At 38.1% G+C, this 14505-nt stretch overlaps 1 protein-coding gene across 1 annotated transcript in view; it reads right to left on the bottom strand.

The window, feature by feature from the left end:
• The window catches only part of LOC121371777 (metabotropic glutamate receptor 1-like), a 128579-nt gene that overhangs the window by 71530 nt on the left and 42544 nt on the right, over positions 1 to 14505 (bottom strand). Inside the window, exon 2 of the mRNA XM_041497910.1 lies at positions 1871 to 3512. Coding sequence (XP_041353844.1) covers positions 1871 to 2522 — 652 coding nt within the window. The 5' untranslated portion in view covers positions 2523 to 3512. The remainder of the gene's footprint in view (positions 1 to 1870; positions 3513 to 14505) is intronic.

Here is a 14505-nt window from a genome sequence, read left to right as displayed (position 1 = left end):
GATACAAATAGCTATGGTCTTTTAAATTGATCATTAATTTATCTCTTTGCGCTCTCGTAGTTGCGATATCACGCAGGCGCATTCATGTTTTTCCTGCTGTTCACTTTTTAAACACAATTTGTTTAGCCCTGAAGCTTCTGTAACCACTTGGTGTAATATTTTCTTTAAGGCCAAAACCTCTGGATTTCTTCTCTCCTTATTCCCTCACATAATTCGTCTTTGGTTCAAACTGAGAAATTATTCTCCCGACTACGTAATATAATTACACCTTTTTTAGCGTCTATGAGTGTAGCATTATTAGATAGTTTGGCGAATTAATCAGCTGCAATAAGTGAAATAGGAACGGTGATTTAATTAAACACTTTGATATAGACATAACACTTGCGAAAGCAATATAGCTTGGCGACAAAAGCGGCGCCGAGACAAAGGTTCCCAAATACAATAAATCAATTCTGAAAATTGGTTCGGAAGCGTACCGTACTTTGACATTTCGTCAATTATGGCAGGCATGTAAAATGAAAATCATAACGAAACACTTGTTAACGTTTTTTCCATCACAGGTCCCTAGAGTACATACATACAAATTTAAAAAAATAAGGTGTCAGAAAATGTCTGAAAATGGCATTTTAGCATGTAAAATAGTATAAAAAGAAAGACACCTTTGGTAATGCAATTTAACTTTGAAATTTCCCACATGACTACTTGCATTGAACGTGGTCAGACCTTTATGACAATCGATTGCCTCCTCTGAACCATTTATTGGAGGAAAGTAGTTTTCGGCTGGCTAAAGAATGACCTAAACACCCAATCCAAGAGGCTAATAGCGCAGGCCAGATTCGTTTACAGACGAATGGATGATCAATGCGCGACTAGTGAAGCGAATACCGACAGGCAGTTGTTGTTACGATGAGAGAAAATGTGATATCCCAATCCAACACGGTGAACAAAGAACCAAGGAATTCGCAATCCCAAGAACCAGCATGGTATTGGAAATAATCTACAATGGCGAAGTCAGGATGGTTCGTATGCTGTGTGTTGGGTAGTGAAAACATAAATCATGTCAACCAAGTACTGCCACTTTTGTTTTCTTGTTTAAACTAGATGGGGCATTTATCTCATGTCAGCTAACATCATACTCACTCGCCAAAACATGTTATAATGTATTCCACAGTCCCACTAAATTTAGCGCTGCAAAATTTTGAAAACTATTCTCCGATAGCATGGAAGTGTTCAAAACATTAAAGTTTGCTTTCGTTTGTTACCACATTTCTATCGTTATACGGTGTGCGGTTTAAAAAGTATCCCGGTGTAATCTAAACTCTATATAAAAAGCCATCAATAAAAGGAGTCGAGATAAAACAAAATTCACAAATTTTAAAACGGCTTTAAACTTGCAATAGGATCATACCATGTTCCTGAATACTGAAATTAAAATATGAAAATTTATCTTTGAAAAATATTATTAGTTAAAAGCAATTATAAGAATGTTAACGTTAATGAATGTGTGAGTTTCTGTTCTCTCACTAACCTCTAACAACTAACCACTAACCCACTGGCATGGACAGAGAGTCCAGATAGCTGAGCTGTGTTCCCAGGACAGTGCGCTTAAACCTTACTAGGATATACGCACTGAAATACGTATACATGAAAAAAAAACGTTTTTATTAACGATACCACTAAAGCACATTGGTTAATTAATCATCAGCTATTGAATATCAACCATTTGGTAATTCTGACACGTAGTCGTCAGAGGAAACCCGCTAAAAATGTTCTAATGCAGCAAGAGATTTTTTATATGCACTTTCCCACAGACAGGATAGCACATACCACGACCTTTGAAGTATATCTGAAATGACAAGCGCCTACTCACCGTTGCTGTGGACCGTTGAGATGTAGGTCCACTGCTGCCTGAGCACGAGGTCGACGAGCGCCCGGGCCTGGTACTTGTCTGGGGGCACCACGCGCAGGAAGTACTTGTAGTGGTCCTTGTCGCTCAGGTCCATGCTGGTGGCCGAGTAGCCGATCTGCGGGATGTTGAAGATCTGCAGCAGGTTTTGAACCTGGATCGTCGACGCACTAGACCCGGGTCCTATCAAGCCGGCTATGGGCTTGAACCGTCTGGAGGTGCAGTTCTCCCTGGATGTGGAGTTGAACTTCTCGTCCGTCTTGCTGGCGATGGCATCCTTTATGAAGTCTATACTCTGCTCCAAGGCGACCGGCGAGTACCAGCACGAATCCCGGATGTCCCAGCCCAGGCTGATGCCGGGCAGGATGTTTGAATCATTGTTGATCTTGTCCAGGGTCAGAAGGAAGGCCTCGATACGCTGAATGCCGTAGTATTCCCTGATACGGCCGCAAGTTCGCGAGTACACGGATTTCTTAGGAGGTTGGTAGTGGACGGGAAACAAGGCTCCTAGAATGATATCCCCATCCTTTCGCGTTTCCTGCTTTATTATTGATGATGTCACAATGCGTATACTCACAGCCAAGATGGCCAACACACGAATATAAGCCGAATTCATTTTAAGGTAGACAGTTCATAAAACATGTATTCCATTTTTGCGTAGTTCTCAAAACACGTATTCCATGATACTGCTGGTAACCTCATTCTGTTCCATGTTAAACGAATCTCTGCAGTTCAGTCCTTCGAGGATTGTCCTTAACGATCTTGTATTGCTTGTGTTACTCCGGCAATGGATCATGGTATGCTCATGGAAATTAAGTCTGGAAAACATTGTTAAAAGAGATTGGAACCAAAAACATCTTTTAAAACAGTTTTTGCAATGATTTAGTGCAAATATGTATGGACCTTAAAGGTCTACATTCTTGTAATATATGAATGTTGTATTACACATTGTATGGTGCCATCTAGTATCGTCTACATCCGTGTAGTATTTTGTCTGCTTTTGTATTCATTCTCAAATTTAGCAGTCAATCACGGATGACACGAAATTCATCACGGCTAAACAAGATGCATCTCTAAAACCAGTTGGCCATTTCCGTAACTCAATGATCGACATTATCCACACAACTACTTCCCAATTGGATATTAGCTCTTGATCACTTCCACTAAACTAAGTGTGTCACATGAAATCACTCGGTGGTCAATGACGTTCCCAAAATGTCCCTAAACTGCTCCAGTAATTCATTACGTTACATCGCTGGTGCAGTGCGAAACAGTCACCGCCAGAGGTTGAACAATACCGTAGTTCCTATGTAGCTTGTACTGATTTTCGGCGATAAAGCTAGCTGCGCAGCACCTTGTTGGTAATATATAAAAACACGTTCCAGCAGGCTCACCTTAGGACACCAGAATGAGTTATTTGTGACTGGAAGTACTGTGTAACCACGTATTAATAACATCCAGCTCCTCGTAGCAGAGCTTGTGTAATTAGAATTCTTCTAATTGCCAGCATATTGCCAATTTGATTGCTGCACACAGCGATTTGTGTTAATATCGCTCTGCCTTTGTTGAGCTGTGCCATCTTTGCCCTGCGTCACCCGGCTACATTCTGAAAATGAAATGAGAGTCTAAATGAGAGCGACATAACAGAGTATTAATATTGTAAACATACGAGCTAAAACTGATAAATCACGGCACAGAGTTCGTTGGGTGTTACAAATCCAAGCGAAACGTTAATGTAAAGATCAAATGATCAATCACTATAAAATAACAATGTTGTTGAAATATTTTACATCAATTTCATTAACAATATGTTTAGCTGAAACGATGAAGTGAATTGTATCGCTGTAGAAAACAGAATTCATAAGATATGTGTAAAAGGGACCAGGTGTTATTATAGATACACTCCTTCCATTTCACAAAGCAACCCAACAATTCTTACTGAAGGTTAAAACACGTCTTTCTTGGACACATTATCAGAGTTTACCGGGAAAGGCGTGCACGACAGACGAACGAAGCATGACACCGTGTATAACTGTCTGACGTTCAGCGACAGCGAGCAACGCTAACATTCGCGAACTATTTGACTGGTTCCAGATAGGGTTACTACTTTATTATGAAGCGCATACACCGTTATTGCAAATGGTTTTCTGCGTGATCTGTCTGAACGAAGCAGCCCTGTATTATGCGTTACGGATGCATGAAAACAAAAACAAAAGACAGACAACTCTCCACTGAATTCTTCTTCACTTTCTTTCGTTAGGGTGTCTTTGACAGGATTCAATTTCGACTTTTAACTCAGTATATAAACAAATAAATTGAAAATTAAAACACATTCTCTCTTTTATATAACAGAAACCAGAAATTTAAATGCATCAATTTCGCAGACTGTCATTTCAGTCGACACAAACAAGAAAGCAGGGAATAACGTCATAGACTGTTAAAATACATTAGTTTGGGTTATTTCAATTATGTTGTAGCTGTAATACAGCAAGTAACAATATCAAGAAGAACAATTCCATTTGACCTTTAGCTGTAGCTAAAAGCTTTCGCACACATAATAATCATTTCAATCACTGGAATCGTCTCTGATTTTTGCTCTTAGGTTAGGTCGCCATCCAGAAGAAAGATCAAGATGGTGCAATGGTTATACTAAACGCAGAATTTCACATTAAAGCTATCTGCTCCTTCTCCTGACCTAGTCGCTAGATTCAAGCATTTAGTCCAGCAGCCAAATGCCATTTTTTTAACTAAACCTGGAAATTTTGTATATAGTTTTTTTTTATCATTGATTTGTGTAGCCCAGGGTGTCCCATTTGATAATCCGGTTGATGAACCTCAGTCATCATTAAGCGTTTTGAGAAATTCAAGATGGCCGCCAAAATGGCCACCATTTCATGTCATCGGCTATAACGTCCAGCATATTTTTTTCGTCTGGCTTGAAATGTAAACAACGCAGATTATTAATGCACAAATATGACGTCATTTCATATACTGTTTTCAGTGTATGACGTAACGCATATGACGCAACACTGAATGACGCACTCAGACTGCATACGAGATGCAGACGTCTGGCTTTGTTGTTATGCCAGAGAAAAATTGTATTTTCAATTGGAAGTTCAATTGTGACCAGAAGTCGGAAATATTAACTGAAGCAGGTCCCGTAAGAATTTATAATATTATAAAACATAGCAAAATTTATGGGGATGATATACACAATTCACTGCAGCAAGAACTGAATGATAACAATAACGTAACTGTTACATGCCATCGAAGTTGTGTTTCTACATATACCTCAAACACTCAGTTTAAACTATATAATAAAAGAAAATGTAATTGTAGTTCTTCATGCGTTCCCCCAAGACCAGGAGACGGTCGGGTGCTGGTATTTCCTTCAATTTTCTAAATCACTGTTTATTCTGTGGAGAAAAGAACCCGTCACGTTGGAGGCCTGCCTATCCATGTCCCATGTCGAGAAATAGGTAGTTCGGATGGGAAGAAATCACTGAAGAAATCAATCTTAGACACATGTAGTGACAGAAGTGATGAGTGGGCAGAGCAAGTGAGACTCAGGGTTGAAGGGGCAATAAGCGATCTCCATTCAGCTGATGTCAGGTATCATGTTGATTGCAAGGTCCGTTTTATGTCTCCTTATAATGTAACTTGTGCAGCTGCTAAATTGTCCAAAGATAAACAGGTTGACTCTGCATTAGAAGATGTCATTGGTGTCATAAGAAAAAACCCTTCACAACTTTGGAATTCGAAAGAATTGTACAAGATGTACTTGGAGAATGGAGGTAATATACAGCCATGCAAAACACTCCTAAAGAAGGTATCTAAACACTTCGGAGATGATCTTGTTGTGTTGCATTCAGCAGGTTAAGCTAATGTAACTTGCTTTCGCAGTAAAGCAGCGAAGTCCTTAAGACTTGTAGAGGAACATGATGATGATGACACTGATATGAAGTTAAATAGACTTGCTAAACGAATTGACAATGAAATAAACAAAATTGTTGTAGATAAAAGACATTATAAAACTACAGTCAATATTGAAAAGGCAACGGAGACAGTAAGTGAGACATTAATGGCATTATTGAAAATTTTTTTCCTCAAAACTGGCAATGACTTTTCCAGCTATACTCAATGTGTCTATGGTTACTGGGGTTATTAAAAACAACCCTACTGCACTGCAAATTGCATGAGGTTTAAAAATGGATAGGTAAAAAAAGCTTGTCAAAACAATGCAGTCTTTTGGTGTGACGTGTTCTTACGACGAGATTTTGCAGAATTATCATCTCAAAATGGTACGCTCTCGACACATTAATTAGCTGTTCTAGTTACACAACCAGAAACAACAAATGACACTGGTGAACACCAGAGAATCAAACGAATTACAAAGGAGGAAATATCGGAGCCAATTGAATATGTCACTGATGTACAGGTACAATGGACCTAAGATGCCAAGTACTGCCACTCCAATTTCCTGCAAAACAGGTCATTTCCAAATGCAGAGCTGAAGAAATTGATTTCTCTTTTATGCAAGATGTAGTACAGAAGTCTGACTGCCCAGAGTATAATGGATACAACACTTCACTTGTTCGAAATTAAGGACAGTCACCATATCCAAAAACCCAAGCTGTATACCTACATGTACCTTTGATTGACCTTATTCCTTCTCACCTTGATACAATAATGACAGCTATGGTAGAAGCACAACAACTAACACAAAATACGAGCCAAAGGTTTGTACTATTTACGTGTGACTTACAACTATATAAAGTAGCTTTAAGTGCGAAATGGACACACCCGGAACGCTTTTCAAATGTCGTAGGATGCATTGGCACATTAATGGAAAATAGTGGAATGTCAGATGTTCTGAGTGATGTTTTTGGAGGTGTAATAAAGATGTTGAGTGGGGAAAAGTTTCCTCAGAACATTCGAGCCTTCCAAATGCTTGTTGAAGAAATGCTACGTGGAGTCATAGACAATCACACACTCGATTGAAGGTTCTGGAAGAACTAGCTGCTAAAAGTAAGACTGCCAAGTTGTGGGTAGACATCTTAATCAAACCGGTATTCATTATTATGATGTTTGTTAGGGCAGAACGTGAGGCCGACTGGCCATTGTACCTAGAAGCGTTCCAGCAGATGCTACCATACTTTTTTGCAGCTGGCCACATTAATTACGCCCGTTACGGAACGTGTTACCTACAGTCCATGAAGAAATTCCCAGCAGAGATTGCTACTCGTTTCATGAAAGGAGACATCAGCGTGGTTTGTGGAATGGCATATGGAGTGACATGTTCATTGAGACCACTTTCATGCGGTACGGTCATGCCCTGGTGGAATAATTGGTATAACTCTAAAACCAGAGACCCTGAAAGTATGGGCATTGAGTCTTCATGCTTGCAGTCGCTTGGAGGCAGACCTAGACAACATGACTGACAATGAAAATACCAATGAACAAGGTGTTGAAATGCACAAAGAAGAAGGAAAGGCGAGAATAGCCAATGACAAAAAAAAGACAGGGAAGCCATCAGGTTGAAACTTGAAAAGTGCATTGATCCTCTAGATCCTGATAAACATCCACATGCTGTCCTTAACATTGTAACGGGACAACATGGAACATCATCAGTCAATGTCCAGGATGCTGTACAGATAGGTCTGGGCCAGATGAATGAATTTTATCAGAAATTACCAAATGACTTTCATGATACCATACACAAGAAAGTTATTACCATGGAGGTTACCAAAAAACATGTCAGTGTCGAAGACACAAAAGTATATGACACGAATGTAATTTACTCGAGAGTCATAGGGTTGCAAGCTAGAGGTTGTGATATCAACATCAAATATGTCCTTTCACATGAACTAGCTCCACTGCCAACATCAATGTTCGAGTTCACAGGAGAAATGAGAGCAGCTACATCAAATTCATCTTTAAAAGGGCAACTTCAGGTTGAGGTATCCGCTAGAAAATCCAGTAACATATCTGTCTCGGTCATAGATGGTTCAGCTTTACTCTGGGTAATCCCTTGGCCAACGGATGGTACAGTCAGGGATTATGCGACAAACATGAAATATGCCATTGCAAACAGATTAAAAAGTGGGGATGTGTACCTAATATTCGATCGGTATTATGATCATAGTACAAAGAGTGTCGCAAGAGTTTTTGCTGTTTTTTGTACACTATTGCACTACTTTAGTAATAATATGTGAAGAAAGGTAATTCTAGTGGTGATCAAACATGGACTGTGTAGTATAAATATTTAATGTGCATATAACCACAACTGTTTAAATAACCAATGAGCATTGTCGCATACAGGCTTAGATTTGCAATAACGTTCGAGTGCCAGTTCCACAAAAGTATTATGTACCAGTATTTCTTTAGGGAGTGGAAGGTTTCCCATAGATGACGCAACTGACATTGATTCTGGAGGAAGTCAAAATCTTGTCAAAACAAATTTATGACTTTGCTCTTACAGAGATACAATTTTGAATATAACTGTTTAAAGTGCTCAACACTCAAGTAAGTTATATATAGAATACCATTACAGAACATGTCTGTCAAATGCTACATTGTGCCATGTATATATCCATTCGAAAAACATGAATGTTCTCTGATCAGAGAGCATCAGTTTTGACCGCCATCTTGAAATTCGGTTTATGTGAAATCTTTTCTACATTCTAGATCAATTATATGTATATGTCTTGATCCCTGTATAAAGTGTCGTTATAACTAAAAGTATCGTCATACATTTAATGTAAAGCAAGTTGTATTAACCTAAGATGGAAGCCATATTGGTGGCCATCTTGTATTTCAAATGCTTTAATAGCAGACAAAAGTTGTAACTGATTTAACTGTATTATATGACACCCAAAACCTACCGTTAGACTTAAACATCATCATCCTAGGTTTAATATGCTGGACGTTATAGCCGATGACATGAAATGGCGGCCATTTTGGTGGCCATCTTGAATTTCTCAAAACGCTCAATGATGACTGAGGTTCATCAACAGGATTATGAAATGGGACACCCTGGGCTACACAAATCAACAATAAAAAAAACTATATACAAAATGTCCAGGTTCAGTCAAGGTTCTGCTGGACTAATTTGATCAATGTTCGGATGGGGTGGAATGTTGTTTAACGGTAGAGATATCGCCTGAGGCGCTTTGGCTTTCAGGATTGTTCCTGTCACTAACATTAAGACAGTGCATTAAAACTCACACATCATTCCAATACCACTGCTGTTAGTTTAGTAAGATTGTGTGGTGGCAGCAGGTTTACTCTCTCTCTCTCTCTCTCTCTCTCTCTCTCTCTCTCTCTCTCTCTCTCTCTCTCTCTCTCTCTCTCTCTCTCTCTCTCTCTCCGCTTTTATCTTCCACTTCATCACCCTATTTCTCTCAATTGCATGGAATGGATACATGCGCCTAACGAAATATTGTATAGCGAGATGCATTATAGCACATAATAAATTACTGATTAATCTTAATCAATATAACATTTCTCCTTATGTCTCGAATTAACTGATTCATTCATTCACTTCAACTTATTTTCGTGCTTATATCCAATTAAGGTTCAAGCACACTGTGCTGTGCACAGACCTCAGCTATCTGGGCTGTCTGTCAAGGGACAATGGGTTAGTTGTTAGTGGTTACTGAGAGAGAAGAGTGTGTAGTGGTCTTACACCTACACATCGAGTCGTTAAAATTCGCTCTGGGTGGGAGCCGGTACCGGGCTGCGAACCCAGTACCTACCGACATTATGTCCGATGTCTTAATCACGACACCACCGAGGCCGACTTAACTGAGGTAGAATGATTCATTCAATACAAAGTGATTGCGTACGATACACTTTAACAGTTCTTTAATAATTATTCCATGTAGAACCTTTACTTACTGGCGCTGAGCTGTCATCTTGTTCTGTATTATTTCATGTTGGTAGTTACTCAAATTACTCAATTTAGCACGAGCACGAGCAAATGTATATTTTTGATTTGTAAGTAATGGCTGCAGCGAGTCTCTATCTTTGATCGTGGAGTTGTTAAAGTAAAATGGGTTCTGACAATCAGTTAATCGTATCGACAACCGCGTTCACTGGACTGAGCCGGGAGTTCGGAGGTGAGATAACGGTCCATCAATATGAATTTCATGGCTCATTTCAACAGTAACTACTCTGCTCTTTCCACACCATGTCCCTTACGTGACCTCTGTTCTGTCTGAAAGTCCTCATAAATAATGCATGTTGTCAAGTCTTATGCTGAAACGAGGCATACTTACGTACATACAGTAACTATCGAAATGCTGGAAATAAAACTATCATAAAATCTTTCAAAAACGAACCCAGAAGTTGCTGAAAATATATTATTTTTCAAATGTGTCATTGCCAGACTAACAAAAAGCTGTGAATGAATCCGTCTTAGATTGTTGTTGACAACTTGCTACCATGTATCAGGGTGTATACTACCAAATCAAATCCCATAGACGACAATAGTAACATATGTGGCTAAAACTCCTACCTGCAACGTATCAACCGACATAAACGCCACGGATATAAATACTACCACCCCTTACACTTAAAGTGAATCAGAAAAAAAATGGGGGTCAAGCTGCTCGTTTCTGAAATAACGGGTAGCGTCTATGACTACCCTAGTTTCGCACAAAATTCGAGTACTTTTTTTTACAGGTACCCCATACATGTTTCAAGCACAAGGCTACTTGACACATTGGTACTAGATGAAATAAAATTGCACATTTTTTTTACCCATATGAAACCATTATTTTTTACAACCAACACATTCACATTTATAACCAATCACAGGACTTGTGGTGTTCACTTCTCTATTAAAAGTTCGGTGCACCTCGCACTTTGACCCAGCCGGAAGTTATTTGGTTTAGTACTACCTATACTGATAACATACATTTTTCAAAAAGTGTCCAGCTATGTGTCTTTATGACAACCAGGATCTGGTGTATTCTGACATAAACTGACAACCTCACTGAAACTGTTGTTTCTACAGTGCAACCTAATATAATGTACACCTCAAAAAGCATATATATTGCATATAGTTTTGTACAAATGAAATATGTCATATTAAACAACAAATTTTTTAAAATAAAACTCCTGAAGATATTTACTTTCAGTTGGGTGTGTGTACTCAGGTATATATGTAGAGACAACAAAGATAGTCAGAGTACCTCTACCCCTTTAAAGAATTCCATTAAAACACATGCACTTGATTGACCCCTAGATTATGAAGACCTTAACAGGCACATCAAAGAAATATCAGTATTAAAAAAATACACTGTCTGAGGAAGGAAACACAAACATGACTGTACCTGTATGAAGTAATGACTTAATGTCCTGAACATTAGTGTTGGGAGGAAATCCTGTATGCTGGGTGTGGGTGTCTTCAAGTTACCAGGTGTGGGAATTTCGTCCATCGGCCATGCTGATTTTCATAATGAACCATCAAAACTATTGGCAGCTACCAATATTCCTGACTATATTTTATTTATAGCCTACTGTAGTTGGAGGTTTTACTAGTTGTGATATCTGGAATAATCATGCAGCTTTAACACATTTATGTTTGATTAATTACTGAAAAAAACTATTTTTAAATGACAAAATTACCCGAACATCTATTTTCTTGCATTATTTTCTAATCCGGATGAATACAATATGTACATTAGATGTATTCCTACAATCTGTAATCCAGCATTGTATTTAGCTAGTAACATTAGGTAATACAGCTTTAACAATAAAATAAATTATCAACTTAATCCAAGGCAGATAATCAAATCTGAAAAAATTGGTTCTGGATCTAGTATAAACTCAAAATGCTTTTCATGAGAGCTAACTAAGTGATTATTAAAAAAAAAATGATCTGGAGATCTAAGTATATGGTTAACAACCTTATTGTTATGTACAAATAAGAACAGAAGGCACAATAGTGACAACAAATTTAATTATGTTTTTGGTAAAGTTTTTCTTCAAATTTACTTTAAAGTTTGCATAAAACTACAAATTTGTCTAAAATATAACTTCGCACCCTATAAATATGTCAAAATGACAATAAAAATCAACTTCTTTACAAATTTGAGTTTTCAGAATTTCATACATAAAAAATTAACAGTGTTAATGGAAACTAAAGACATTAACCCACTATTGGCACATGCTATTTTTAATATAAAAATAAATTGCTATTAAAATCTTAGTTCAGGTTGCCTATATATAATACCATATTTAAGAGCAGTTGTATATGGCAAGTCAAATACCATGTAAAAAGAAATTATTGAAATCTTTACAGTATGAATTATAGGCCAAAACCAACTTTTCTTCAGTGCTAACTTTGATTCAAACTCCATTCAGAGCCATGTACAGAGATTATTGTCAAGGTCAAGGTCATTGTGAACTTGCATGATCGAGTGATGGCTAATTAATCAACCAGTATAGTTTAATTAAATAAAATGACAAAATCATAATATTTTTTATTATGCACTGAATATGTGCTATAGGGTGTATACTACCAAATCAAATCCCATAGACGACAATAGTAACATATGTGGCTAAAACTCCTACCTGCAACGTATCAACCGACATAAACGCCACGGATATAAATACTACCACCCCTTACACTTAAAGTGAATCAGAAAAAAATGGGGGTCAAGCTGCTCGTTTCTGAGATAACGGGTAGAGTCTATGACTACCCTAGTTTCGCACAAAATTCGAGTACTTTTTTTTACAGGTACCCCATACATGTTTCAAGCACAAGGCTACTTGACACATTGGTACTAGATGAAATAAAATTGCACATTTTTTTTACCCAGATGAAACTATTATTTTTTACAACCAACACACTCACATTTATAACCAATCACAGGACTTGTGGTGTTCACTTCTCTATTAAAAGTTCGATGCACCTCGCACTTTGACCCAGCCGGAAGTTATTTGGTTTAGTACTACCATCAGCGTATATATCAAGTTTGAATATTTATCTTTAAAAAACAAAACGTATCCAATAAACCCACTGATAAAACTCCATTTTTGTCAAGACATATATACACATCAGAGACATAAATAAAGTCCTGTTTAAAAAATAAACGTTTACAATTTCGTTTGAAGGGAAGGAAGGAAATGTTTTATTTAACGACGCACTCAACACGTTTTACGGTTATATGGCGCCAGACATATAGTTAAGGACCACACATATATTGAGAGAGGAAACCCGCTGTCGCCACTTCATGGGCTACTCTTTTCGATTAGCAGCAAGGGATCTATTATATGCACCATCCCACAGACAGGATAGCACATACCACGGTCTTTGATGTACCAGTCGTGGTGACAGGATGGAGCGAGAAATAGCCCAATGGGCCCACTGACGGGGATCGATCCAAGACCGACCGCGCATCAAGCGAGCGCTTTACCAATAGTCATTTGAAGGGCTATTCAAGGGTAATTCCATTGGATGCTCTTTTCTTCTCCTTTTGTTTTTGTTTTGTTGTTTTTGTTGTTGTTGTTGTTGTTTTGTTTAGTTTTTGTTTTGTTTCTGGCTCAAACTAATGAACACAACTGTGATCGTGCGAAACGATTTGACGAAGAAATCGTTCTGAATATTTGTGAAGCTGACTCAAAAAGGAAAAGTTCCAATGGCAAGTTTTGCGCCAATTCATCAACAGTGAGCATCAGAAGGACCCATCGCATAGAACCTTCATTTAAATTCAAAACTGTCGCAATACACTGTACCCACACTTGCTTCAATTCATCAACAGTGAGCATCAGAACGACCCATCGCATAGAACCTTCATTTAACTTCAAAACTGTCGCAATACACTGTACTCTCACTTGCTCCAATTCGTCAACAGTGAGCACCAGAAGGACCCATCGCATAGAACCTTCATTTAACTTCAAAACTGTCGCAATACACTGTACCCACACTTGCTCCAATTCATCAACAGTGAGCATCAGAACGACCCATCGCAAAGAAGCTTCATTTAACTTCAAAACTGTCGCAATACACTGTACCCACACTTGCTCCAATTCATCAACAGTGAGCATCAGAACGTCCCATCGCAAAAAAGCTTCATTTAACTTCAAAACTGTCGCAATACACTGTACCCACACTTGCTCCAATTCATCAACAGTGAGCATCAGAACGACCCATCGCAAAGAAGCTTCATTTAACTTCAAAACTGTCGCAATACATTGTAACCACACTTCAATTATATTCAGCACGTATCCCATGTCTTCAAAATCGGATGTTTTTATCATTAATTTTGGTAGTTTTTAAACGCCCTGATCGAGGGTCATTTTACTGCTCCTATCCCATTTAGACAAGAACCCAATGTTTCCACTATAGTACATGGACGTCATTTATTTTAAGTATATTGAACAAATCTTTGTCGATTTGCTTGGGAGTGATATCTTTGAGAAGAACATATTCATGTCCGCTCTCAATTCAGTAACATCCATCATTTAAAAATGATATGGTTCCATCCATTAAAATGATTACATAATCGAAGTGCAATATATACTAGTATGTGTGTTGTAAATCTCGCATTGAATGATTGTACAGTAGTATTAGACTATCACAGAATTTT

This window comes from Gigantopelta aegis, chromosome 4 (assembly GCF_016097555.1).
Source record: "Gigantopelta aegis isolate Gae_Host chromosome 4, Gae_host_genome, whole genome shotgun sequence".
Classification (NCBI taxonomy): Eukaryota; Metazoa; Mollusca; class Gastropoda; order Neomphalida; family Peltospiridae; genus Gigantopelta; species Gigantopelta aegis.
This window is presented reverse-complemented; position numbering and strand designations above follow the sequence as displayed.